This window comes from Saccopteryx bilineata, chromosome 2 (genome assembly GCF_036850765.1).
Source record: "Saccopteryx bilineata isolate mSacBil1 chromosome 2, mSacBil1_pri_phased_curated, whole genome shotgun sequence".
Lineage (NCBI taxonomy): Eukaryota > Metazoa > Chordata > Mammalia > Chiroptera > Emballonuridae > Saccopteryx > Saccopteryx bilineata.
In genome coordinates, this window is record NC_089491.1 from 238,381,420 (window position 1) to 238,407,514 (window position 26,095).

The following is a 26,095-nucleotide window of genomic DNA, read 5'->3' on the forward strand; positions in this document are numbered from 1 at the left end:
ATAATACTGGTTGTTGTTAACAAACTCCTTTAGCTTTTTCTTGTCTGGGAAGCTATTTCTCCTTCAATTTAAATAATATCCTTGCTGGTAAAGAAGTCTTGGATGTAAGTCCTTGCTTTTCATCACTTTGGATATTTCATGCCAGTCCCTTTTGGCCTGAAATGTTTCTGATGGGAAGTCAGCTAACAGTTTAATAGAAGCTTTCTTGTTGTTAACTAACTGCTTTTGTCTTGCTGCTTTTAAGATTTTCTCTTTGTTAAAGATTCTCTTTAACCTTTGCCTTTTTTATTTTTCATTTATTTATTTATTTATTTATTATTTTTGCAGTGAAGATTGAGAGAGAGAGAAACAAGAAGGGAGAGAGATGAGAAACGTCAACTCATAGTTGCATTAGTTTAGTTATTCATTGATTGCTTCTCATATGTGCCTTGACAGGAAGGGGGCGCTTAAACTGAGCAGTGACACCTTGCTCAACTGATTCTGGGCTCAAGCCAGCAACCTTGGGAACATGTGATGATTCTGTGCTCAAGCTGGTGAGCCTGTGCTCAAGCTGACGACCTTGGGGTTTTGAACCTGGGACCTCAGTGTCCCAGGTCAATACTCTATCCACTGAGCCACCACCAGTGAGGCTAACCTTTGCCATTCAATTATAATGTGTTTTGGTCTGTGCCTGTTTGGATACATCTTGTTTGGGACTCTCTGGACTTCCTGGACTTCTTTCAGGTCTTTTTATTGTTGTTTTCACCAGGTTAGGAAAATTTTTAGTCATTATTTCTTCAGATAAGTTCTCAATTGCTTGCTTTCTCTCTTGTCCATCTGGTACCTCTATGATATGGATGTTGTTATTTTTCATGTAGTTCCAAAATTCTCTTAAATTATCCTCATGTTTTTAAATTATTTTGTCTTTTTGCTGCTCTGGTTGGGTGGTTTTTCTACCTTGTCTTCCAAATCGCTGATTTGATCCTCTGCTTCATCTAACCTACTGTTTATTCCTTCTGGTGTTTCTTGATGTCAGATATTGTATCCTTCAATTCTGATGGGTACATTTTTATGGTTTCTATGTCCTTTTTTTATGCTTGCTATCTCCTTGTTGAAGTTCCCACTTTGTTTCTTGAACAGCCATATAATCATTATTTACTTTGAACTCTATATCTGATAGACTGCTTATCGTCATTTCATTTTTCCGGCTATTTTCTTTTTCTTTCTCTGGAGATTTCTCCTATTCTGTCATTTAGGACCTGTTTCTCTCCTTCCCCTCATTTTGCTTACCTATTTGTGATTGTTTCTATTTATCAGATAGTTCTACTATGATTCCCAGTCTTCATTTGATGGCCTTATGTAGTGGATATTCTGTTGGGTTCAGTGGTGCAGTCCCCTTGATCACCTGAGCTGAGTGTTCTAAGAATGTCATGTGTGTGGGTTGTGTGGGCCCTCCTATTATAATTAAGTCTTCGTTGCTATTGGCCCATTGTGTGTGGGATGGAGCCTCAGGCATGCAAGCTGCTGTGCAGGTGCTGACCACAGGAAGCAGAATTGTCCTCAGTGGGATTTGGTGCCTGATGAGATCTAACTTTGGATATGTTGCTTGTGAAGCTAATTGGATCCTGCTCTAGTGTTTCTGAAGCTGGCCACTATGTGTGTTGGTTCTGGGCCTCTTGGGATGGAAACTGTGGCAGGTTAATGTGACTGGCCCTCAGCAATGTTTTTGGAGTTATAGTTTATGGCTGTCTTTGCTGGCCTTAGGCATGTGTGGGAAGGACCAAGCTTCACACCAAGGCCAGCTTTTACCAGCACTGGGCTTGGGGGAAGGTCAGCAAAAGTTCCAAGGCATCCTGAGATCTGCCTCCGGCTGCCACTGCCTGCTGGCTGCCTGTTAGGCTCTGTCACTGAAAAAGCCTCTGGGAGTTGGGAGGATGGTAGTAATGTTTCTTCGCTGAGGAGGAGGCACTGGTCAGGTTCAAGGAAATTGGTGGGTGTGGCCCCCACTCCAGAGCCACAGGTCTCACTCAGTCTTGAATTTTGCCCTGACCTCAGCAGGGCAGAGCCACTAGGGGTTGGATGATTGGGGACTTGGAGCCTAGAGGGTGTATCTGCTGGCAGTCAAGAGGATAATTCTATTAAATCTTCCATGATGGTGAAGCACCAATAAGGTTCATGGGAAAATGAAGGATATAGTTCCTACTTCAAAGCCAGACAACTGAGTCATTGTCACTACCTGAGTCTATCCAGACTCCTACTCCCTGGCCAAGGCAACTGACTCCTCTTCTGCAGGGTTGGACAAGATGGAGTCCAGAGGATAAGGCAGTGCTCCCCTCCCCAATCTGATGCCACTTGGAGGGGAGTGCTCTTCCCAAGAAAGATAGCAACTGTGGTATGAGAGGTTCCAGTCAGCCCTCCCTCTTTCAGAGCCCAGGGTAAGTAACTGCAAATAAGAATTTGTGCATTGGCCTGAGTCGAGACTCCTCTCTCTCTCTGGCAGGCAGAAACCTTGATGGCCTTCACAGCTGAAGGCTATGTGGAAGCCTCTTCCAGGCTCTGGTGCTTTGGGCTAGGGAGCTTGGCTTAGGGTGTAGACCCCACATTTCTAAGGGTGAACTCTCCCTCCCCCAGAGCAGAGATATCCCTCTGAACCTCAGCCTCAGCTCATGGGAGCAGGGCCAGTTCTTTTCACATCTCTACCCTTCCTGCCAGTCTCGATGTGGCTTCTTCTGTGAATCCTTGGTTATAAAAGTCCTCTTCATTGAGTCTTGAGTTAGTTATTCAGGATGATTGTCCTTAAATTTTATTGTAACTTCGCTTTGGTCCTGGGAGGAGGTGGGTGTATGAGCCACCTATTTTGCTACCATCTTGGATCTCATTACTGCTAACTTTTGATAATCATACCATGGTTATAAAACGTGGTAACATTAGGGGAAGGTGAGTGAAGGGTATCATGAACTATCTCTGCAACTCATTCTTGTGGGATGAAAGGAAGGAAAATAGAAAGCAATACTGAATGTTTTAAACATGGAAAGAGAGAAGGGAGTTGTGAAATGAGAGATTTGGCCTTGATAGTGAACAACCTTGCCACCACCTAAAGGAGATAGAGAGTAAACCTATTTCATAGAATGTGTTGATAAAAACTCAACAAGGAAATATGAGTGTAGGAATTAAAAGACCTGGGTTCCAGCCAGGCCCTGTAGCTCACCAAGCAAAGCTTGATAAATTACCTATATAATTACTTAGATCATGTCTAAAATACATTATTTAGATAATGTATAAGAGATAATTCTAAGAGACTCAGGGTCCTCACATGTGACTCCATTTCACAAAGTAAAAGATGTTAATAGCAATAATCATGTCACTTAATGGAATAACATATTTTAAAGTTATCATGTAGAAAGAAGTAATTTCTGCTTCAGATTCTGTTTCTTCATCTGGAAATTGAGCATCAATTTCTCTAAGTCGTTTCCAATCACATATAATTCTAAGTATTACATATATCATATAAATATTATAATAGAAGAACAAGATGAGGTTTTGTACATGCATCCATATCTTTCTTTGACAGAAATAATATATCAAATCTTTTATTCACATGGATGACCTTTTCAAAAGCACATGTATTAAAACTAGAATAAAATTTACCTTTAATATAAATGTGAGAGGTGGAAGAGGCAATTCTTTTTACAAAAGTATTATCTGGTTACAAAGTTTTAACAATGCTAAACCATGGAATTTATGATGTGTCCCAGTATATTAAAATGTGACCTACTGCTAATATAATCAATTTAATAGTAGTTTGTCAGAAACATATCAGTTTTATCAATTCATGTCAGCCAAATATTCATGCAATGTGTATATGTGCATGTGCATGTGTTTGTTCAAACAGGTAACTATGGGTTATTTTCATTTTCTGTGTAAGAAAGTGTATGGAAAGTGCATCTGGAACATAACTGCCCTTGGCTCTAACTCACAACATCGCAGACGCTGGTGCGTGCCCACTCTCCCTGCCCCAGCAGTTATGGAGGAGCTGAAGTGAGAAGACTCAAGAAATGTGTTCCCTCCATTCCTGTCCCCAGTGGGGCAGACAGGAAATGCCAGCCTCCTCACAGGAAAGCCTGTTGTGGTGAGATTTCCCGATTTACTTCATCAATGCAAGAAAGCCAGATACAGGAGGAGATAAGCACTCAAGATTGCAAGTGCTTATCATCTCCCAGGGTTCTGGGCCCCACAGCCATGACCAGCTTCTCTTCTAGAGATGCAGGCCAAAATTCTGTTTGGTTCCAAATCGAAAGGACTCCCCAACTGAAAAATAAGATCATCTATCCTTGTCAGTCTTTGCAAGAAAACTACTCCAAATGTGCCAGATTCTCACCATGAGCAGTCTATCTGCCTTGGGAATTCCTAACTGAATTACAAGAATTCCACTGTCCACCTTGGCTGCACACTGGTGTCATCTGGGGGTGTTACAGAAAAGATGGGAGTTTCCGGTTCCCAAAGCTAGCAGCTAGAGTCCTGCTGCCCTCTTCACTTCATGGTACTCAGCTATTCTTTGAAATTTTCCATGATAACACTCTTCCCTTGGTTCTGATTTTACACTGCTGGTGCCATCTATATAAAAAAGCTTAGTAGAATCTAAAGAATAGGATCCTCAAAACAAAAACAAAAACAAAAACAAAAAAACCCCAAAACAAAAAACAAGACAGCCAGCAAAGGTGGCTGGCTGAGTTCATGATATGCGGAACTAGCTCAGTTTAAAATCAAGCATGCTCTGGCAGTCACATGGGCCAACTCACCCTCTGGTCAGAATCTGGGGAACTGAGTGATGAGGGCGGAGGGAGGCACTACCCACTTGAAGGAGAATGTTATGTCTTCAAGTTCCACTCCCTTCTACCTCTCTCTCCTACTCAATTTTTATCAAATAGAACCAAAGTCATCACCCAAAGAAGCAGTGTGCGGGCTGTAAGGAAAGTGAAATATAATGTCCTACTCTTTCCTTTCCATCTTCACATTATCAATCATTTTGAGAGATGAGAATATCAGAGTCAAATACTCCACTCATCTATGTGTCATTCACAAATCTGAAATTTCAAGAAGAGAAAATAGCATTTGAAATAAATCTATTCCTTGCTTTTCCTCAGCCAAAAATTGGGGAGACACCTTCTTCACAAAGTCTCATTTAAAAAACATACACCAAGAAAATAAAAAACATACCTTCTCCTTTTGATCTCTTATCTGGGAAGCCAGGTTCCCTCAGAGGAACTCATCAGGCAGCGTCCCCTTGTTTATTGTGTTAAATGGGGTACATTGTTCTGTGCTCAGCTGTGAAGTGCATTGAAGTAACACATGCTCTATCTGGGATCCCACTGTCCCCTGTTTGTCATAGTTGAAGGTCACAATATAATAATAATGACACAACAGACCAGTACTTGACCTTGCAAGTGCATACATAACTTCTTTTCCCTCTAGAAGTTGGAAGCACTTGGCCAAAAGCATCTCTGTTCTCCAAAGACTGCCCTCAGGCATTGTATTAGGGATCTCATTTACACCTTTACCCACACAACTCTCTCCCACACCTCACCTTACTCCTACCACCTCCCTTAAAACTATCCCTAAAACATCTTCATGTCAGATGTAACTGGCATTGGCCTGACTTTTGTCTGGGTTTCTTCTTTTTTCTTTTTTAAAATTGGGGTCACGAAGGAAGGAAAGAAGAGGCAAAGAACACGGTATCTGTGCTTTGGACAACACTGCCTCCCATCATCCTCAAGAACCAGAGTAAGCACTTGCTAATTTCTGTTACATTTTTCTCAATTGTGCCTGGAAGGTTTTTTTTTAAATCATCTTTCAGTTCAAAGTTGCAACGGATGGACCAGTTGTTCCCCTCTATGCAATTATGTTTGAATACTTTAAAGGTATGGTTTCATTCACCCTCCAACTGTGATGGCAATTTTTCTGCAAGAAGCCCTGAACCTGCCACTTTCTTTCTTTTTATTTTTTTCTTACAGGGACAGAGAGAGAGTCAGAGAGAGGGATAGACAGGGACAGACAGACAGTAACGGAGAGAGATGAGAAGCATCAATCATCAGTTTTTCGTTGCGAGACCTTAGTTGTTCATTGATTGCTTTCTCATATGTGCCTTGACCGCGGGCCTTCAGCAGACCAAGTAACTCCTTGCTCGAGCCTTGGGTCCAAGCTGGTGAGCTTTTGCTCAAACCAGGTGAACCTGCGCTCAAGCTGCCGACCTTGGGGTCTCGAACCTGGGTCCTCTGCATTCCAGTCTGACGCTCTATTCACTGCGCCACCGCCTGGTCAGGCAACTGCCACTTTCTTTTAATTCTACTATCTTCCTCTATCTTTTTTTTTTAGTGTTGAATAAGCTTAGATTGATAGAACAAAGAAAACATAGTCTTCGCAAACCTTTGCCTTCTCAGAGTTAGCTAAATGTTATATTACTCAAATTCTTTTCATGAACCATCCCCAAACTCTGGCAAAGGAATTAATGAATAGATAAATGAATAAATTATCCCATTCAACCATAAAAGCATCACCCTATGTGGAATCATACTGGAATTATTAAGGATTAATTGCACAGTTTTAAACAAGAACAGATATAGACTGTCTCCGACTAACTTAGAAAAATATAAGCATAGATGAGACTAGTAATATGCTCTTTACAGTGATAAAAATTTAAGCTAGAAAAAACCTCAGGGATTATTTAAGAAAATAAAATTAATTAACTGACATCCATGAAGAGATAAAATAAGGAGAAAAACTTGCAAATTGAGGCAAAATGGTGGGCACGCGGTGAGCAGCTGTCAGGGAACAAAAATAGGTACACTTAGAAGCAAATTTAAAAAGCATTTTCTCTTCAAATCATCTTTTCCATACTAGCTGATGAGCATCTGGATTCAACCTGGCTGTATCAGCAGTGAAACAGGCGTTATCAAACAGAATGCTCTTGAAACATTTATTTCCAATTCAAAATGGAGCTTTATATTGTGTTTGTCATAAATGTAATTCTCTCTTTCAGATAACTATCACTGCAGAGCAGAACTAGCTCTGACAGCTGATGGCAGGACGATAGTTTGCTGCCATCCTCCTGTGTGGACATTCCATATGAACACACAAAATTTATCCCTCAGCCAGGTCTTAGGCATAATCATGAAGAAACACAGGATCAAGTGCTGGAAACCAGATTAAAAAAGAAAGATGAACACCTCGGGCAAGGACTCATGACAGAACAACTTAGCAAAATGTCCCTTGCTACTAAGCACCGCTACTATCCTTGTGGACAGTATCCTAAATGTCGTAAGAAACTAAATCCTCCAAAAGACAGATGATATTGAGGTTTGCAGTAATCAGAAAGAAATGTTATCCTGTGTCTCATTTGCCATTTGAGAAAATGCAATCAGCTCTGTCACAAATATTTTATATAACAAAATAATAATAAAAATGTCTTTCATCAAAAAAAATTCTAACGGAGTTGGAAGAATAAATACAAAGTTCATTAAAATCTTTGGTTTTAACAGCTCCTCTTTAACTTATTGCATAGTCTCATTCATTCTCCAATAACCTCACCTCTTCCTCCCTAATCCCGCAGAACTTTACCTATTTTTATTTATAGGTAGGGTAAAGGGTGAATCTGTTAGCTTGGGGGAGGCCCTTTCTCTCGCTCCTGTTTGGATTACAAATCTCTTGCTATTGTAGTCTTCAGTCTCACTCTGAATGCTCCCTATTTTGCACCTCAATGCTACCTAGCCTAAAAGCCTCCTTTTAATGTGGGCACATGTGAATGTGTGTGTGCATGTGTGTGTGTGTTATGTGATGGAAATCATAGGACGAACCAAGTCACAGACCTGTTGGAATCTTAAGAGCTCAGTCTGAGGGCCCTTCTTTCTCATGGATCCTGTTTTACTCATTACTTCTATTTCCTGGACTTAATCTCCACAAGCAGATTTCCCACTCCACTTTCTTTGTAATTTCCAGGAGCTCAATCTAGGTTTGCAGCCTGTCAGGGGCTATAGGAGCACACAGATAATGAGAGATAAGGAGTGTGACATCTTGGTTGGCTAACCTTTAAAATCTGAAATTGCTCATTGGAAGAGCAGGAAGCAACTTCCTTCCTTTCCCATCATTAACAGCAAAAGGAATAAGAAACCCAGAGAGGCTGAAACTCAAGGTGGCTTTGGACTTTATTTGCAGTGGAGAGAACGCTAAAGACAGGAAACACTGCTTTCCTCACAAGGCCATACATGGCCTAAAACACTGTGAATAAATGACAGATATTCATCTTCACATCATGTCCTAGAAGAGTTGAGTAGAGTGGATCAGCATTGTCAATCCCCTTTTACTTGCTTGTAAATACCAAATCATCGCAAAAGACTACTTCTGAGATGTATTCATTTGTTGAGATTCCCATAATAAAATATAAAATACTGAATGGCTTAAGCAACAGATTTTTTTTCCTCACAGTCCTGGAGATTAGAAGTCCAAGATCAAAGTTTCAGCAAGGTTAGTTTCTCTTGAGGCCTCTCTCCTCAGCTTGCAGTTAGCCACCGCCACCTTCTCACTGTGTCCTTTCATGGTTTTTCTTCGGTGTTCCCACAGGTCTATGTCCTAATCTCCTTTTTGTATTGATATAAGGACACCAGTCACATTGCATTAGGTTCCCACGAGTTTATCTTACTTCTTTGAAGACCCTATCTCAAATACTGTACTGCCACATTGTAAAGTACTGGGGTAAGGGCTTTCGGATGTGAACTTAAGGGGGACACAATTCAGCGCCTAATCAGACCCCAGGAGCAGAGCCAAGCCTGGAACCCAAAGGTTCTAATCCTAGAATATTAATTAGCTGTTGATTCACATTCTTTCCCAGGTTAACTAATCTCACAGGATTATGGTATGCTTTAACTGGAAGGTATCGCGTGGTGACAAACTGTAGCCCTCTCGTTTGTGAAATAAGGAAGCTGAGTCCTAATCGTCCTGCTTAGAATCAAGGAACCACTGGATAACCCAGAGTGGCACCACCCAGATATCTTCCTCCTGCTTCTCTACCAGGATCCTTTCTTCTGTTCAATCTCCTGTTCTAAATGTCACAGGAGGGTCACTTGCTAAGTGGGTAGGTGATGGTGAAGATGGTGAGGGAGCAATAACTATGGAGCAAGAAAGCCCTTGCCCAGTCTCCCTTTGGAGCCAGTTGCAGGGATAAGCTGGCTTTAATGAGTCTTTCTGCCCCCTTTCCCCATCCTCCTCTTTTATACTGCTCCTTTCAGCAGCTGTTACCAATTTTAGCAATTTTCTTCTGGCAAATTGAAGGCTTCAGGTGACAAAGAAAGTTGGTTGTATCCTCCTGGAGAATGAGGTAGCCTAGGTCCTACTTCTGCCCACCCCTGCCTCCAGACTGGGTGGCTTGGCCGATAGGCACTTCCTCAGTGGGCATTCACAGCTCTCCCTGCCTCCCACCCATGCACAAACAAGGCAGACTTCCAGCTCTATGCCCAGCTCTGAAACCCTATCTGAAAGGGACTCCACTATTCCTCACTTCATTCTCAGCTCATTTGTTTTCCCAGGACCACCTAGATTTTATTATTTGCATGACCCTTGGAGTGAGAACCTTTCTGGTGCTTGAAATTACAGGAAGAGCAGAAACAAGGACACATACATGCATGTGTGTGTGTGTGTGTGTGTGTGTGCACGCACGCACACACACACACACACACACACACAGTTTGGCACAGAACTCGGGGACTGGACACCTCTATCAGCTGACCACATCCAGGGTACTTGGGCAAAGGGGATGATCTCAAGCTCCCTAGTTAATCCATTTAGGTGAAAATGAAGCCAACATATGAGCACTGATGTCACGTATACCTGAAAAGCAGAAAATAAATAAATATCAGACAAGTAAAATTTTCCTGTCAGTTGTCCCTTAATATTGTTTTGTTTATCTTGTATTGCCTTCTTCAGTTATTTTTTTAAAAAAAAGAGGGCTGTGGCTAAATAATTGTTCCACTTCTCTGCCTGTCAGTTTTAGTGTGGACACTGGTATTCAGCCCTGAACAGAACAAACTCAGTTTCTGCCTTTGTGGAGATTACAATCTAATGAAGGGAGAAAAAGCATAGGTATGTCTACAAGTAAGGATGCAATAGCAACTGTGAAGACATAAAGAAGGGAAGATTTAAAATCTAGGGGAAGTGATGTCTTAGAAATCTCCTTCAAATTTTAGAAGGGAAGAAGGAAGGATGGGAGGAAGGAAAGAAGAGGAGGAGAGAGAGAAGAAGAGAGGAAGGGAAGCATGAAGGGGAGGAATATAAAGGAAGGGCCAAAATTACAAAATTTAACCTGGATGACAAATTATTACTTATACAATCATTTAGTTCTTACCTCCCCTAGTATACTTGAAACCCTCATTTTCAAATCTCCAATTTTTTTAAAAAAAACCTGTTTATAAAATGCACGACATCCTCGGAGGATGTTTTATGGGATGTAGAAGCACCTTCTGTTTTATTTGTGGTTCTTTGGAATTGTGTGTTTGTTCCCTTAGGAAGGAAGATGATCTCTCCAGGAATAAAAATACAGGGGCCATGGCTCTTGTACTTCAGCCCCTTCCCCTCCCCAAGCCTGGCTTGTTTTCCTAAGCAATGGTCAGGAATGTGTGGGGCGGGGGCAGCCTCGCCGTCAGCGCCAAGCCAAGGCAGCCCCAGTCACGGTCCCAGGCTGGCCTTTCACCTCATAGCCCTCCCGGCTGCTCTTATTAAGGAGCAAAATGTTTCAATATGTTGAGCTTCGGGGGAGGGACAGAGAGAAAAATCGGGATATTGTTGCGAAGGAAATAATGAATAACCCCGCCGCCAGTCCTCATACCCCCCACGTGGGGGGATCTGGGTGAGGAGTGTGCTTTCTCTAGAACTGGAATCCTAGCAATTGCCTTTTGGTCAGAAAGCTCCAGAGACAGTTGGGGGAGGGTGGCGTCAAGAAGAGGGAGCAGGTACTAAACAAATTTTCTCAGCGTCCAGAACCAAAGCAGTCGGCGATCTAGGTACCCAAAAAAGAAAGAGGAGGGGATAGCTTGAGAGATGGACCAGTTCTCAGAGGTGCACAAAGCCAGCAGTTTTGTTCTTACAAATTGACACGCCTCCATCTCTCTTCTGACCTGTCCTCTGATTCCCTCTCCCCCACCTCCAAGTTCATCTGTTTGTTCTGGGCAGGGGCCTGGCGAGCAGTTCCCAGTTACAGGAAACTCAGAAGAGGCATGTGCAAGGGTGTGAAAACCAGCAAGACCTGGTCTGCTTTGTGTGAATGGCCCCAGGACTGGGCAACTGAAAGAGTGAATGGGAACTTGAACTCAGACACCTGAGCTGATTCAAGACCAGGTCTACAAGTGGGAGTGAAGAAATAAGCAATATCTCACATTTCAAAAACCCCCACAAATCTGAGGACCCAGAAATGACTTGTTAGCAAGAGTGTTTTTAAATGTGTGTTTATAAATTAAACCCCCTAACAGGTTGTTTCTCTGAAATTTGCAATCCACTTTGCTCTCTCTCTGCCTAGAGAAAGGTGGGTCAGAGGAGGTGAACTCCTGGGGAGGAATAGATAAAGGGAAGGAGTGACATTTAAGTAGGAAACACTTAAAGGCCTGAAAAATCAAATATTTCCCTCATGTTGTTTAGGTATGAGGAACATTTGCATAGCAATAATTTGAAACTAAATAATCACCTTAAAGAAGGCCTGGGTCCCTATGGCTCCCCTGTGCTTAACAGAGCAGTCTTTACATTTACGATATTTACGATGTGTGTATATGATTTCCACTGTGCCTTGACACTTCCTAGTAACACAGGAGGCTTCTGGAAAAGCAGCTGAGGGCGGATAGGTGGCTGTCTATAAAACAATTCATCAGACAGCAGTTGAAATATTGATAAGAAAACGGAAATCAAATTAAAGGACGGGAAGAGAGAAAGGAAGAGGGAGTGGAATGGAGGGAGCTGGAGGGAGGCAGCGGAGAGGAAAGCTGCAGGACGCACAAATTTAAGTGGTTCCTGCCCCCCCCCCCCCCCCCCAGGATGGGCAGGGGCTGCGGCCGCCCTCCTGGATGCGCAGGAAAGAAAAGTCAGACTTTGACTCCAGGCAGCCAGCAGGTTTAATTCCGCACTGCCAAGAATCCCAGCTCTAGACACAGAGAATTCGCACCGAGAACCCAAACATCCTGGCGTTGCCGAAGTTCCGCTCCTGCTGGCTTGGCAGGAGAGGGTGTCTGAGGTGAGTGCGTCTGTGCGGGCTCTCTGGGAGCGACGCAAGGTCTGGGCGCCCTCTCGGCCCGGACGCCTGCTCCAGTGGAAGTCAGGAAATGCGAAGTGTTCTGGGGCTCTTTCAGTCTCTCCGGGGCTTTCTTTTTCTACCCCCCCCCCCCCACCTCCCTCTCTCTTTTGGAAATTTCACTCCAACTTTCAAAGGAAATGGGAAGACGTTGGAGCAGGGGCGCCAGGAAAGGAAGCAGTGAATGGGGATCTAGGAGCCCCGGAGAAACGTACCTGGTCCCTGTACTCGTGTGTGTGTTGTGGCTTCAGGAGCCAAAAAGCTGGAATTTGTTAGTGGGGAGAAAAGCGCTTTATCAGAAACACATTGGCTGCGGGAGAAGCTGCACGCTGCCACGTTAAAGATGGTTTAAGAGAAGGAAGGAAGAGGACCGGTCGCCAGGCTCGGCGAGGCAGCGACAGGGGCCGCTGCGGCACCTGGCGCCCGAAAGTAGTGTGCGCCCTCCGGCCCCCAAATTCAGGCCTCGGACACCGTCTCCCCCGCTGTTATTATTAAGGAGGCCGCGTCCTTCACTGTGCTTGCTTCGGTACGCACACTGGTTTCCTTTGAGAAGCGGGGACTCTCTGGGACAGGGGCCTCGGGAGACCTCCGGAACCTGGAGCCGCCTTCCTCCTGAGCGGCCCCTAGCAGAGAGCGGGCGGCAGTGGTGTCCTGGGGGGTAGGGGCGTCGGGCAGAAAGCCGGTGCCGGGGACCCCGAGCTTTCACCGCTGTGACTCTCCGCTTCCCGGGGCGTTGGCTTTCACTGGTGGGCACACCTCCCTCGATCCTGGTCGAGTTCTCGCCTCTGACCAGGGGAGACCCTGGCGACCCCAGATGTGAAGCCACCCAGGCCTCGAGGGAGGCGGGTGTCTCGGATTTAGGACCGACCGTTTGCAGAACAGCAGGGGACAGACCCCAAAGTGTGAGCTAGCTCTCAGTCTTCACCAGCCTTTGGCCTGAAGCCCAGGGCACGGGCTCAGAGGGCTCGGGGACCTGACCGCTCGGACCCTCCCTGGCTGGTCAGGCGGTTTGGAAGCCCCCAACCCCAGCGTCCTCTCCCTTCTCATTCCCGCTCCATCACCTCCGCCACCCGCCCCTCCTCACCGTGCTCCACTCGCGGGTGACCCAAGTTTCTTCTACCCAGGTTGGTTCTGGGGACTTCCTGACCCTTCCTCACCAACCCAGAATGTTTCAGACAGTCCCCGACACGTCGTCTTACGTCAAGGTAAGACATGACAGCGTCTTTAAACAGGTAATGACTCCCAGCCGCCCACCCCCATTCCGCGGGCTTCCCGTCTGTCCCCTTCCGAGGGAGAGGGTGGTGGGAGGAAGGGGAGGTCGGCCTGCGCTCCCAGGGGGCAGGTCTGAAGAGAGGCGCGCTCGGACTAGGTGTGGGCGGCGGGCCCTCGGGACTCCCTGGCGGAGGAGTGCCGCTTCCTCCGGAGTTGACCGGGGTGTAGGCTCCTCAGGGAAGACCAGGTGGCGGCCTCCGGACCAGCCAGCCGACGCCTGGTCCCACTGAGCGTGCGCTCCCGCCGCCGGCGCGCTGCGGGCTTTCCGAGTGCAGGGTCTGCGTGCGGGTGTGATGTGCGCGTGTGCGCGGGGGTGTGGATGCCACGCGCCTCTTTTCCCGGTTCGACACCCGTACCTCGTCCGAAAACCCATCTTCCTCGGCCCACCCCACCCGCTCAAAGGTTCAGATTGCTCTTTGACGGCACATCGAAGCGATTTTTTTTTTCTTTTCTTTTCCACAACAGTTCCCAAGAATGTAAACAAACCCAGGCTAGGACATCTGGGTTACACGTTTAATGAAAATTGGCCAGCGAGGCAAGGCCAAGGGGCTGCCGGGCGGCCCTGCCGGGCAGGGGGCGCGGCGAGGTCCTCAGCAGCCCAGGGTAGCGTCTGGGAGGGCGAGGCTGGGGGGAAGGAGAGGACCCGCGTGGCTCTGAAGCAGCGCCGCCGCCTCCGGCAGGCCCGGCCCCGCCCTCCCCCCGGGGCCCCGCCCCGAGCGGCGCCCACCCTTCAGCCTGACCCGCCGGAGGATGCCCGGCTGGTGCGAGCTGAATTCAGGCCTGTGTCCGCAACGGTCCGGTGCCGACTCTTGGGTTTTATCCTGGGAGCGCCAAATACGTGTCCACCCCCCTTACGTTCCTCTAAGGGAGTTTGCTGACACACGGTAGCCGGCATCCACCCTCACTCCTCCCTCCCTCTCCCTGACCCCGTCTGCGGTCTGAAGTCTGTAGTCCCTGTGGAAGCCGAGCTCTGGAGGCTCGGCTGGGAAGGAGTGTTTAATGAGCGACGAATGAATGAGAAATGAGTGAACCAATGTGTCGATAATCAGCGAACGGATGGAGGGACGAGGGCTCCCAGGAGGCGGCAGAGCACACGCAGGCTGGAGCGCTCGGTTCCCTGTCACCCTCCGACCCTCCCCACCCGCCGGAACTCGGAGCCCAGCTAGGGAGCTCTGGTTTTCAGTTCTACCCAGGGCTGCAGACAGGGGGTCAGTCTCTCCGGCCCAAGGGGACCCGGAGTCTGCACACATCCTGGGGCCCAAAAGCTCAAGGATGACGAATTCTAGTGGGGTGAGTGCGAGTCCAGGGGCCCGACGTAGGCCGAGGGTAGGCGAGGAAGCAAACCACTGGGAGTGAGGGGCGGCTGGGAGTCACGGCCGGTTCGGGGGAAGGAGGTGGGGTCCAAGAGCTGTGAGCCGCCAAAGGAACCGCTCTTCGCAGGAGCTCTTTTCAAGGGGAAAAATGGATTTTTCAGCAGCCACAAAGTTTGTATTGTTGCACAAAGGGGTGCATTGATGACGGTGAAAGGTCTGCGTGGCAGGGACAATCTTGAGTCTGTTCCGCCGGCTCCCTGCGCCGACCAGTTGCCAGAGGGGCACAAACAGTCCCCAGCTGCCAAGCCCCTGCCGTTCGGCGTCAGGCGCTCGCTCCCAGATTACTGACAAACACAGTGGGCCAGAGGCCCAGACCTAGGAACCAAAGGTTCCCACTGCCCCCAGGCAGCGACCCGGGTCTGAGAACCCACAGAGTGTTTGGGAGAAGAGAGCTGAGGGTGGCTATGAGGATGGGAAGACAAGAGGCAAAGGAGGAGAGGGAATACGGTGGCCCTGCAGTAAGTGAATTCTGGCGGTATCATGCAGGGAGCCCTCACCTTTGGAGGGCCCTGTTCTGAGCATTGTATCTATATTGATTGGCTTAATATTGATAACAACCCTGGGAGGGAGTCCAGTTTGCAAGTGAAAAACTGAGGCACTGAGATGTTAATGTAACATAGTTTGTAAGAGGCACAGATAATGAGAGCAAAGTTGTGATGACTTTCAGGCAAGTTCTAAACATTAATTTCCTCTTTACAATAGCCCTTTAAGGCAGGTCCTATTATAACGCCAGTGTACAGACGAGGGCACTGAGGCACACAGAGGTTAAGGAACATGTTCTAGGCCACAGAGCTGGTAAATGCAGAGGTAGAATTCGAACCCAAGGAGTTGGATCTCCCAGTGGGAACGTTCAATCAGGACCTTCCTTACACTTTTAAAGAAAGGGTAGAGGACACGGGAGACTCATGGAGAAATCCTAGCAGTACACCCGCGGTGCCAGCACTGTGCAAAGCACTTGATAATCCCCAGCGCAGGTCACTCTCTGGAGGTCCCTTTCCTGCCCCACAAGAGACTGGCAGGGTCCTCCACTTTCCCTTTTTACAAGTCTTCCAGACCCCTTGCTCTTGCTCCCCCCAACAACCAGCCTGCGGGTTCACCCTCTGCTGCCTTCTGGGGGGGACACCCTCCCACACACCCATGGGAAGGACGCTGGTAATCCCAGAATGTTCACAGAGACCGGCCCAGGGGCAGCATCTGGCCGGCAGGTCCTGAAGCGGAGTTTCAAGGACAGAGGTCTGTACTTAGAATGAATGCTGTTTGGGGCGGCTGGGAGGCAAGACAGATGGAGACTGGAGAGGCTGAGAGTCTCCTCCCCACCAAGGTCCCCATCTAGACGCCGCCGCTGAGTGAGGATCCCGGCCTCTGGCTGGTCTCCACCTCTTGTCAGCTTGCGCTCTCTGGTCAGCCTCCGACTCCCTTGGGGTTTCCTCCTCGACGCCGCGTGGTCTGGGGACCCGGCCCCGCAGCGCTGGGGCTCGGGCGCAGACACCAGCCCCTCCCAGGCCCGCCCCTGGCCTCCCGCCGCCCGGCCCCCCATGTAGCTGTTTGAAACCCGCTTGGCTCTCAAGCAGGAACGAGCGCGGGGAGCGGGCAGGGCGAGCAGAGGCTCTAAATCTTCCTTCAACTCTGAGTAGATGAAGTCTAAGAAACAAATTCAAAGCAGGCGCGCCTGCAGAGCCTTCCTGCAGAATTATGCCCCGGCATTCAAGCGCATCCAGGGGCGGCTCGAGCTGCCTTGTTTGGCTAAGGTCAGACGAGACTCGAGTTCTCCAATAAAAATAAATCTCAAATTAATTATGGCCTCGAGCGAGGGGCCAGACACTTGAAGCTGCAGTTGTGCAGTCTGGAGTTTTGGCGCTCGCTCGCCCATCCCTCCTCCGCCCTCCTCCCGCCACCCCCACCCCCCTGCCAGCTCGAATACCCGCGGCGGCCGCTGGAAAGGAGGGAGGGGAGGAGGGAGGACAAAGGGGGAGGATCCACCCGGGACGCTCGGCGGGGCGTCGCTCTGCCAGGCCCGGCAGCGCTCGGGGTTTCAAGTGACCGGATCGTCCCAGGGTCCGGAGGCACCACGGGGACCTAGCTCCGGTTGTCGCGTCCTCCTATCCCCAACTTGGGCTGAGACCGGAGAAGCCCAGGAAGCAGCGTCTGGAAAGTCTTGACCGGGTCAAAAGGGCTGACATTGAGCGAGCCAAGACACGTTTCAGCCCGCCGCTCCGCTCCCGGGAGAAGCAGGACTTCCGCATGTGCGGAAATAGTGTCAAATTCGGAAGATGCCAGAAAAGTCATCTCACCAAAATTTCAATCAAAATGCTCCAAATCCAAATGTTTCCTGAATATCCCCCCTACCCCCCGTGCATGCTTTCTATAAATGACCCTACACTTCGAAATGTGAAGCGGTCTGTTTTGTTGGTACCCACTCCTTCCCAGTTGGTAGCTTTTGTTTCAACGGCTTTGTTGGTTGTGCGCTTCCCCTGAGTTGCAAGCCAGCGGCTGGCTGGCGGACTGGGCACCGGTGGTAGCCAGCACCAGCTCCTGGTCCGAAACCCTGCCCAGTCTGGGAAAGGGAGAGGCAGAACAGTCTCTAGCAAGCCAGAAAAGAGGGTGTGTGCAAGTGTGTGGGCTCGGGTAAGCAGTCCTTAGCTAGGCCAGAGGGAGACAGACAAGGAGGAAGCAGGAGAGAGAAAGGGAGGAAGGGGAGTGGTAAGAAGTGGGGTGAGGAGGGAGACAGAAAGGGAGAAAAGAGGGCAAGGGTTCCCCCCTTTCCAACCCTGGGACAGCTTGTATTTGTAGCAGGCCTCACCACCACAGGCTCTCTATCAATTTGTCTCAATGCAAACATTCGAAATATTCTCTTTGGCTGCTCGTGAAAACAATGTGAGCTGCCAGGATCAAACCATCTTTCCAGATGTCTGGTGGTAACCACATTAAACAGTGCAGACTTGTTTACTGTTGTGTTTGGTTAGGGCTTTTCCCCCCTTTGGGACTTAAAAAAGCAGCAGCAACGGGAGAATTGAACATCAAATCCAGAGTTACATAAGTGGGCATGCTTGCCCACCAGCATGTCCACACAGGGTGGAGAGGGCCTCATATTCCTCCAAAGGTTGTTCAGAGTTGGAAGAAGGGTTGGTTCTCCCTTCTGGGTAGAGGACCTTGTGAGTAGACAGGAGAGCTCCATGAAGGCCATGGTAAATGGGAAAAAACATGGCACTAGAGCCAGTCCATGAATCACAGTGGTGACAGTTATGCCTATGCCAGCCACTCGGCCCCCCATCTTCAAAATTATGAAATTGCCATAGCTTTGGTTTTACAGGAAGAAACAGAAAGTGCTACTGAGTTCCACAGTTAATACAGGAAGGCAAGTCCTCAATTAAATCTACCTCCATATTGAGCACTCCCAGGGGTGCTAGAGATGTTGGGGTAACTGCACTGATCAATCATGTGAAAACAACCTGTCATTTACCAGGCTGAACACAAGGTAGAAAGAGAAACCTAGCCAAGGTTATTTTGTTGTTGGGTTTTTTTGTTTTGTTTTGTTTGCCACAGAGGAACCCTTTCAAGTTCTAGAAGGAGCCTGTGTAGAAAGGGACAGTGGGGCTGGTGTGGGGTGGCCATTAATGGCTTCAGTGTCTGCCCAGCACCAGGAAAAGGGTCTCGGGATGGTGGTGGAGCCCTTCTGCCTGAAAGAGGGACAATGTGGCTGGGGTGCCAGGTTTCTGGTCTTGTCCCAGTGGGAAGTGGTCTCCCTGCACCCTCCTGAAAGCCCTGTTGTCGTTTGAAGGTCGGCAGAGTCTGGGCTGAAAAGGAAACAATTTGGGGTTTGAAAGGATGTAATTCATTCTTCCTTTCCCTTTAACCTCTTTCCTCTCTGGAAAGCATGTGGAAACTCTGAAGGGAAGAGTGAGAGGGCGGGTGGCTGGACCGAGGGGAGGAAAGGGTTAAACCTGATTTCTTTTAATTGAACTCCAGAACTGGTGGCCCCAGGCAAAGGGGGGGGGGGACTGACCCCGCTAGCGGTAACCAGATGTGGCGGTCCCAGGGGAGCCCCGGAGCAGACCCCTGGATTGAGAAGCAGACAGGAGGTGGGAGGGGGTCGGCCCGGCCCCCATTCCACCCCTACCCCCCCCCCAGCCTACTCCCCCATACACACAGCGAGTCTCAATTGCTGGCAGGCAGCACCCGCCACTTCAGGTCTGGTCACGTTCAGACCCTTGTCTGTATTCGAACCCAAAATTGGAGCTGAATTGATGAGACTAATTTCGAGAGGGGGTGGGGGGTGGGAGGGTGGGAGGCGAGAGAGCTCTCGGGCTCAATTGCTCCTGAAGAAATAAAGAATTAATAAGTCACCTTTTTCGCCGCTGTGGACACCCTTTTGAAACTTTTTTCTTTTCGATTCACTCGGATCTCCTCTGGATTTTTTTTCCTCCTTCTCTGGGTGGACTCTTAAATAAAAGTGAAAAAGTCCAAAGCGTGGTCTGGAGAGCGTGGACAAGGTAATCTGCTTTGGAGGTCGGGGAGAAGAGAGACCGAACGCGCCCGGGGGGTCCCCTCGCTGCCCCCGGACTCCTGAGGCCGCCCCAGCAGAAGCGCTGGTCCGCACTGCTGGGGGGCCGCGGGCCTCCGGAAGGCGAGGGTCGGCCGGGCGAGCAGAGGTGGGCCGGCCTCACTCTGGGTGGCGATGTATTCCGGAGCACTGGCCCCGGGGTCGCCCCAGGGGAGAAGTCTGCGTCTGGGCCGCGATGTTGGGTGCTGCAGTCTGGAGACCTGCTGGCCAGCCTGGAGGGAATGTCCCCCAGAGTGCAGGTCTCCTGGGGCCCGGGTGGCGCTGCGTCGGGGACTTTGGCCTGAGCGCTCAAGCTTGGGCCGTCGGGTCCGGGTTAGCGCAGGGGTTTGACCCTAGAGGGCGCGGTTAGGTGGCCTAGGGTGTCCCTGGACCCCGCCCTCGGCGGGTGACGGGAGCTCTCCAGGAGCAGGAGGTGGCAGCGCGCCTCTGGAAGGGTCCTGCTCTGCTAACAATGCGCTGGGTGCGGAGTCCGCGCCTCGGACGGCCCGCCTCGGTCCGAACCCGCCCGGGGTCCGCGTGGCTGTGTGGGTGAGCCGCTCCGGGAGTCGGCCGCCACCCGGCAGCCCAGTGTCGAGTGGAAAAATTCCCATTGGATGCATTTTGTAATGGTTGGTTTGCTTCGGTCTGCGTCCGGATCTTCCCGGGCAGTAGGCTCCAGCTTATCCCAAGCCCGACTCAACTCTCCCGCCCGAGTAAACTCTTTCGCCTCCCCCCACCCCCCAAAAAAGTTTGACTCCGGCTGGAAAAAGCATTAATGAACGTATCTGTGGGAAGAAACGGAAAGTGAATGAGTCAGGAGGGCCACCTTGGGCCAACGGCCCCGGGAAAAGGAAGGAGGCCAAAGGCGTTTGGGTTTGGACTTTGGGGGGAGGTACTGGGGGGATACAGGCTGCGGGAGTCAGGGCGCGGGCGCCAGGCGCGGACCCGGGCATTGTTCCCAGCGCGTTCTTATCTCTCAGGAGCAAGTATCCTGTGTGCGCCGTGCATGGATGTATCTGGGCATCTCCGCGTATATTTATATAGCGTGTGTGATGCGAAAAGCAGGAGCAGAGCAGGAGGGGGGGTTGGAGTGGGTGTGGGGGGAGGGAAGACGGAGGAGAGCAGAGAGAGGAGAGCGCTAGACGAGAGAGAGAGAGAGAGAGAGAGAGAGAGAGAGAGAGAGAGAGAGATAGGACTTCCTCCCGATTCGCAAAGTGAAGTCACTTCCCAAAATTAGTTAAAAAAAGTTTCATCCGGTTAACTGTCTCTTTTTCAATCCACTACAACAACAAACGTGCACAGGGGAGCGCGGGCTGGGCGCTCGCAGGGGGCACGCAGGGAGGGCCCAGGGCGCCGCGGAGGCCGCGCCCGGCTGATCCGAAGGGGTTGCGAGGTCAGGCTGTAACCGGGTCAATGTGTGGAATATTGGGGGGCTCGGCTGCAGACTTGGCCAAATGGACGGGACTATTAAGGTAAGAGACCGGCGGTGAGCGCGGCGCGGCGGGGCCAGCGGGGCGGCGAGCTCTGGGGTCCCGGAAGACGTGGCCACTCTGTTGCTTCCGCGCCCGGCTTCACTCCGTCTCCTCCCGGGCGCCGGTGGCAAGTCTCACTAACGGGGGCTCCCCTCCCGGCTCCCCGCCGAGGGCGGTCTCCCCCGCACCCCCAGCCCCCAAGCGGGGCCAGGCCCCCTCCCCCGGCGCTGCCACCCCGCCGCGAGGTGGGGCTCTCGAGGTGCGGGGGGGTCTGGAGCGCAGATCGAGCCGGGGGCCCGGTGTCTCGCGTCCAGCAGTCCCACCGGCAGGCGGGGTGCCCTGGCCCGGCGCTGGGTACCGTCTGCGGCCGGCTTCCCCGCACCCGAGGCTGGAGGCGGTGGGGGCGGACGCCGCAGCCGCCAGCTCGCGTCCTTGCCCGGTGGGCCCCGGGGCGGCACGGGGATGGGCTGCAGGAGGGTCGGGGTGCGAGTGAGTGTCTGTGGGCTGTCTGAGCGGGCTTCTCCAGAAGGAGCCCTGTTTACATGTCAGCGCGGGCTGGTTTCCCTTCCTCTCCGTATTTATGTTGCTGGTTCTCGATGCTCGGAGCCGGCGGCTCCTGGGACTAACGGGCCGACCTCGCCGCTTCCCCGCCGGGGCAGGAGGTCTCCCTGCTGCCTGGGTCCGCGCGGCGCCCGGCCTCCGCGCACCGCCTCGGGCTCGGCGCCTGTCCCAGGGAAGGGGTCCCGGGGAAGGGGTCCCGGAGTCTTCTCGAAGAGGTTTCGGTGCCTTTCAGAGCCGTTCGCCCTCAGGTGGCGGGCCGAACCCTGCCCCCAAGCCCTACTCTCACCCACACCCCAAGTCTGGGTTAGGTTGCAAAGTGCCGCCCAGAGGGACAACTGAGGGTCTGGGCTTCATGTCCGACCTCAGAAGTGTTTGCTGCTGTCTCCCTCCAGAAGGGGAAGTGGGGCTAGGAGCAGAGAGAAGGGGCACCCCCTAACGCGCCTGGGAGCCAGGGGAATGAATGGGACTAGGAGTCGACTGGGCTGCGAGGCAGTTGTGCAACACCAAGAAGGAGTCAGTCTGGAAAAACTATCAGGCTGGTGAGGTGAGCACTGGCAGAGCCCGCCATTCCCCCAGAACCCAGAGGATCAACTTCACGCTCACGGCTGAGTAAGAGAAAGCTAAAATGTTGGGCTTAGAGAATTCAAGAGATTTTTATCATTTGGGTGGGGTAGTGGTTTTTATTTTCTAAGTTTTTTTTTTTTCTGAAAATTTGAAATATGCTGACTTAGGTAAAAGACACCAACAGAAGGAACTTGAAAATCTGGAGATGAGATAACTGATTGTGATGGGTTCTAGGGTGCTTATGTGAGTGGAGGTTCTTCAAGTTTAAAGTGTGTGGGTGAGGAGTGAGGGGATTCCAATAGGGAGGGATGCAGTGGTCACTGGACGTTGTATGCTTATTTTTCTTCATACTGGTGTTTGTACGCAAGTGTCTCTGTATCTCTGGTGTAGCAATAAGATGCTCCACTCTAGAAAACTCTCCCTTATGAAGACACTTACCGTTCACCCAGAAAGTGCCCCTCTGATCCGGAAGAGTGTAAGGTGTTCTGGGGTCTTAATGTGGACACTCTAAGGAGAAGTGAAGCAATTTCTTCTCCACGATGCTCAGACCTCTAACACAGGCCCAGAGCAAAGGGAGGAAGCTGTGGTCTGTACCCAGGATGTGCTAATCTCTTTAGATACACACACTAGGATTGGCATGGCAGGCAGTGAGAACAGGCTTAGACCAAGACACTGGCTCTTTGTACCAACGATGGATGCGAGTGAAGGTCTTCTCTTCCATGTGGGTTGTGGAAGCCTGTGAGTCCCTCCAAACCCTCCACAAGAGCACCTTGGTCTCTCATCTGGGTGACTTGACTGTGCAGACCCACCCACAGAGCAGTGGCTTTTCAAGCTATCTTCAGTCCCTTAAATTCTGAAGGATTGAGTCTTTAAGTGTATACTTTGCAATTTAAATTGTATGAAAGCCACAATTTCCTGTTTACATGTGACCTTTGGATCTTGGGGTTTCTGGACCCCACTCTCACGGTGGTTTAAACACTGTTCTTGGAGAGGAGAGTGGACAAGAAGAGGTCAGTAACTCCTGCTCTCTGTGTGAGACTGCGCAGTTCATTAAGTCTGTTTGAGTTTCAAAATCTTTGAAAAAATGAAACATTGGGACTGAACTGAATTACTTCTATAATAGTATCTTTCCCCCTCCTCTATATTCCTAAAATATTATGGTCATGTGCTCTTACAAGAACATGTATGACATGTCTATGAAATTCGGGTCTATATTGACAAAGGTCTAAGAGATCTATATATTTAGAGAGAGAGCTTATATATCATATCTAATCTGCAGACACAAATCCAGAATGGGTGTTTCCAGTTTGAATGGCCTTGAGAAACCAACTTTGAGTAATTCTGGGATGTGATTTTTATGCACATGAATACTTTTTCCTCAGATATAAAGCATGTCTCTCTTTCAAAATGCCTGTCAGTCTCAGCACTGAGGAGGTATTTTGTCCAAGATGCCAGCGAAGTCTGGATTTCTTTGCAAAAGCACTGTATGTTGTGCATAATTCCATTTGATTTCAAAACCTCAGTCTTACTGCCCTTGTTATAGTAGGTCCTTTTGTACCATGTTTTCTTCTCATTTCCAAGAATGTCTCCTGGGAAGGCTCTGAGCATCATTTGGGAGCACTAAAGTTTGTGGGGGCCATTCTACTTGTTTCTGCCTCAGACAGTTAACCTCCAGTATTAAACAACACCCCTACCCCGCCCTGCTCCCCACAGTGATAATATCAGTATAGTGTTGAAAAGCACATGATACTGTTTGCTGCTCTAAGAAATGACCTGGTTTCAAAAAACTGCATCTTGGTTCTAAGCAGTCTTCAATCAAGTTTAATTATTTCATCCGTGGAAGCTTGATTCAATGCCCATGGTGCCATCAAAGATGGCAAAACAATCAGAGAAGATGCAGACATGGTGAACAAAATAGGAAAATGAACAGCAGACTTGGAGTCAGGAAACCTGAGTTCATTCTCAGCTCCGCTACTTAGTTGCTGATTGCCCTACAACAAGGCACTTAACTCCTTGAGTCTCTGTTTCCTCATGTATGAAATGAGGCATAGGTCACAGTAAGGATTAAATAAAGCCTGTGCCTTAGTTACATGCCAATTGGTTGGATTTCTCTTTGGGGATAGGTTTGATTGGTCAGAAAATTAAATCATAGGTCTGGATTTACCATAATACATGTTTCATTAATTTAACAAATATTAACTATGTGTTTCTTATGTTCCAAGGCTCAAAACTCATTTTTTCTGTGTTGAGAATAAAACAGAGGTCAAAACCCTGCTGGAATTGACACTCCGGTAGAGGTGACAGACAAGTAAACAATTCTGTGTCCAAAAGTGACATATCTTCTGAAGAAGAGTAGCGAGTTAGGGGATGAAAGATGCTATAGCTGTATCAGCCAGGGTGGTCGGGGAAGATGTTTTGAACAAAGCCTGACTGAGGACTTTGTTTTTAGTTTTCTTCCTTTACCTCAGGAAAGTACAGCATCACACAGCCAGCAAATAATGGGAGAGTAAAATAGGAAGAAAACGTGGAGATTAAAATTGGGTTTTGCAAACCCGCAGAGAGTTCGGTGCCAGACAGGCCCAGGAAGGTAGCTCATCACTGATGGGGCAGTGCTCTCCAGAAGGGCAGCTTCTGAATGGTACCAGAGGGAAAGCAGCAGAGAAAGGAAGGCTTGGGAGCAGACTTGACTTCTGTCTTTAAAAAGGGATGCTGCCTTCGTTTGAAGAATGAACAACCCATGCACATAACTTTTACCTTCTTGCATGGATCTAGGTCCTAGATTCATTTATCTGTCCCCTTCACCAAGCAGAATTGCCTCCCTCAGGTAATTACCAATGGCAGTTTTGTAATGTTTGGGTTTATTTTTTTGAATAATTTCTACAAAAAAAAGCTTCCCTCTGCTTCTGCTATTCAAAGTTAAGTTTACAGGTTTGCAGATATAGAGATTATTTAGCTTGATATTCTCATGTTATAGGTGGGAAAACTAAGGCCCAGAGTTATTTAATGAATTAGTCAAGATCACTCAGATAACTGAGTCAGGGTAAGAATTCAGGGTTCCTAACAGACACTAGTGTTATTTCCACTCTATCATGAAGATTTCATTCACTTTCATTAGATTATTATGAATTATAGAGTCCTGGAGGCAGTGTGATTGTGTGTGTGTGTGTGCGCGCACGCACGTGCGCGTACACACATAAGAGGGAGAGACAAAAAGAGACTGGGACAGAAGGCCTTTTAAAAATTACCAGAAATTTGGGACTTTGTAATAAACATACTTCTATTATTTAATGAAAAATGTATTACTACCATCTTGAATTATTTCCATACTTTAAAAATATTTCAAATTTTCAGATAAGATTTTTATATAACTGTTTTTTAAAAGAATCATTCTCTTCTTGTAGACAACAAAGGTCTCCACTACAAGGAAACAACAAAAAAATATAGTAATAGTAATTTACTAAAATAGCCAATAGGCTCCTTTACAGATCAAGAGCAAGAGGGCTGAATTTTTATTTCAATGCTTTTAATACATGAATATTTGACTAAATAAATATAAAATGTTCAGATGCACGTAGAACATATCTTATGGATGCACCTTTCAGGTTGTGTAATAAGTAGGTATTGTATGACAACCACATTAAATATGATTTCAATGTCTTCTGTTTGGGGTCAATCAGTTAACCCCAAACTGGTCAGGTTTACCAGTTTAACCCCAACCTATTTTCTAGAAATGTAACATTGGTCTTATATGTTAATACTGAGTTGTCCCGGAAAAAGAATTTGGAAAAGATTTTTATAATGATGAAACATTAGGCAGAATGGACTGAGGCCTTTATCGACTTCCAAAAATATGCTTCAATTGTAAGTCAGCACTCAGGCCATCAGCTAGTGCTTGTCGTCTTTGGGAGAAAACTCATTCTATGGGAAGTTTGGTAGGTAGATTTTCAAATTAGCAACCAACTACCTAGGGTTAGAATTGGGAAGCTGCTACTTTCATTCATTCTAGACAACCAGC

General features: G+C 48.7%; 1 protein-coding gene and 1 pseudogene across 3 annotated transcripts in view; both read left to right on the plus strand.

The window, feature by feature from the left end:
* The window catches only part of LOC136322452 (large ribosomal subunit protein mL42 pseudogene), a 45,862-nt pseudogene extending 38,537 nt beyond the window's left edge, over nt 1-7,325 (plus strand).
* A 6,157-nt stretch (nt 7,326-13,482) lies between these two features.
* The window catches only part of FLI1 (Fli-1 proto-oncogene, ETS transcription factor), a 126,306-nt gene continuing 113,693 nt past the window's right edge, over nt 13,483-26,095 (plus strand). The window contains exon 1 of one of the 3 annotated variants that reach the window (XM_066259715.1): nt 13,483-13,503. Coding sequence is in view for 1 of the 3 variants with exons in the window: in XM_066259716.1 (XP_066115813.1) it covers nt 20,938-20,955 (18 nt within the window). In the remaining 2 variants the exon portion in view is untranslated. Of the gene's footprint in view, nt 13,504-20,607; nt 20,956-22,040; nt 22,061-26,095 lie in introns of those variants that run through there. The other 2 variants (XM_066259716.1, XM_066259714.1) reach the window with 2 other exon arrangements.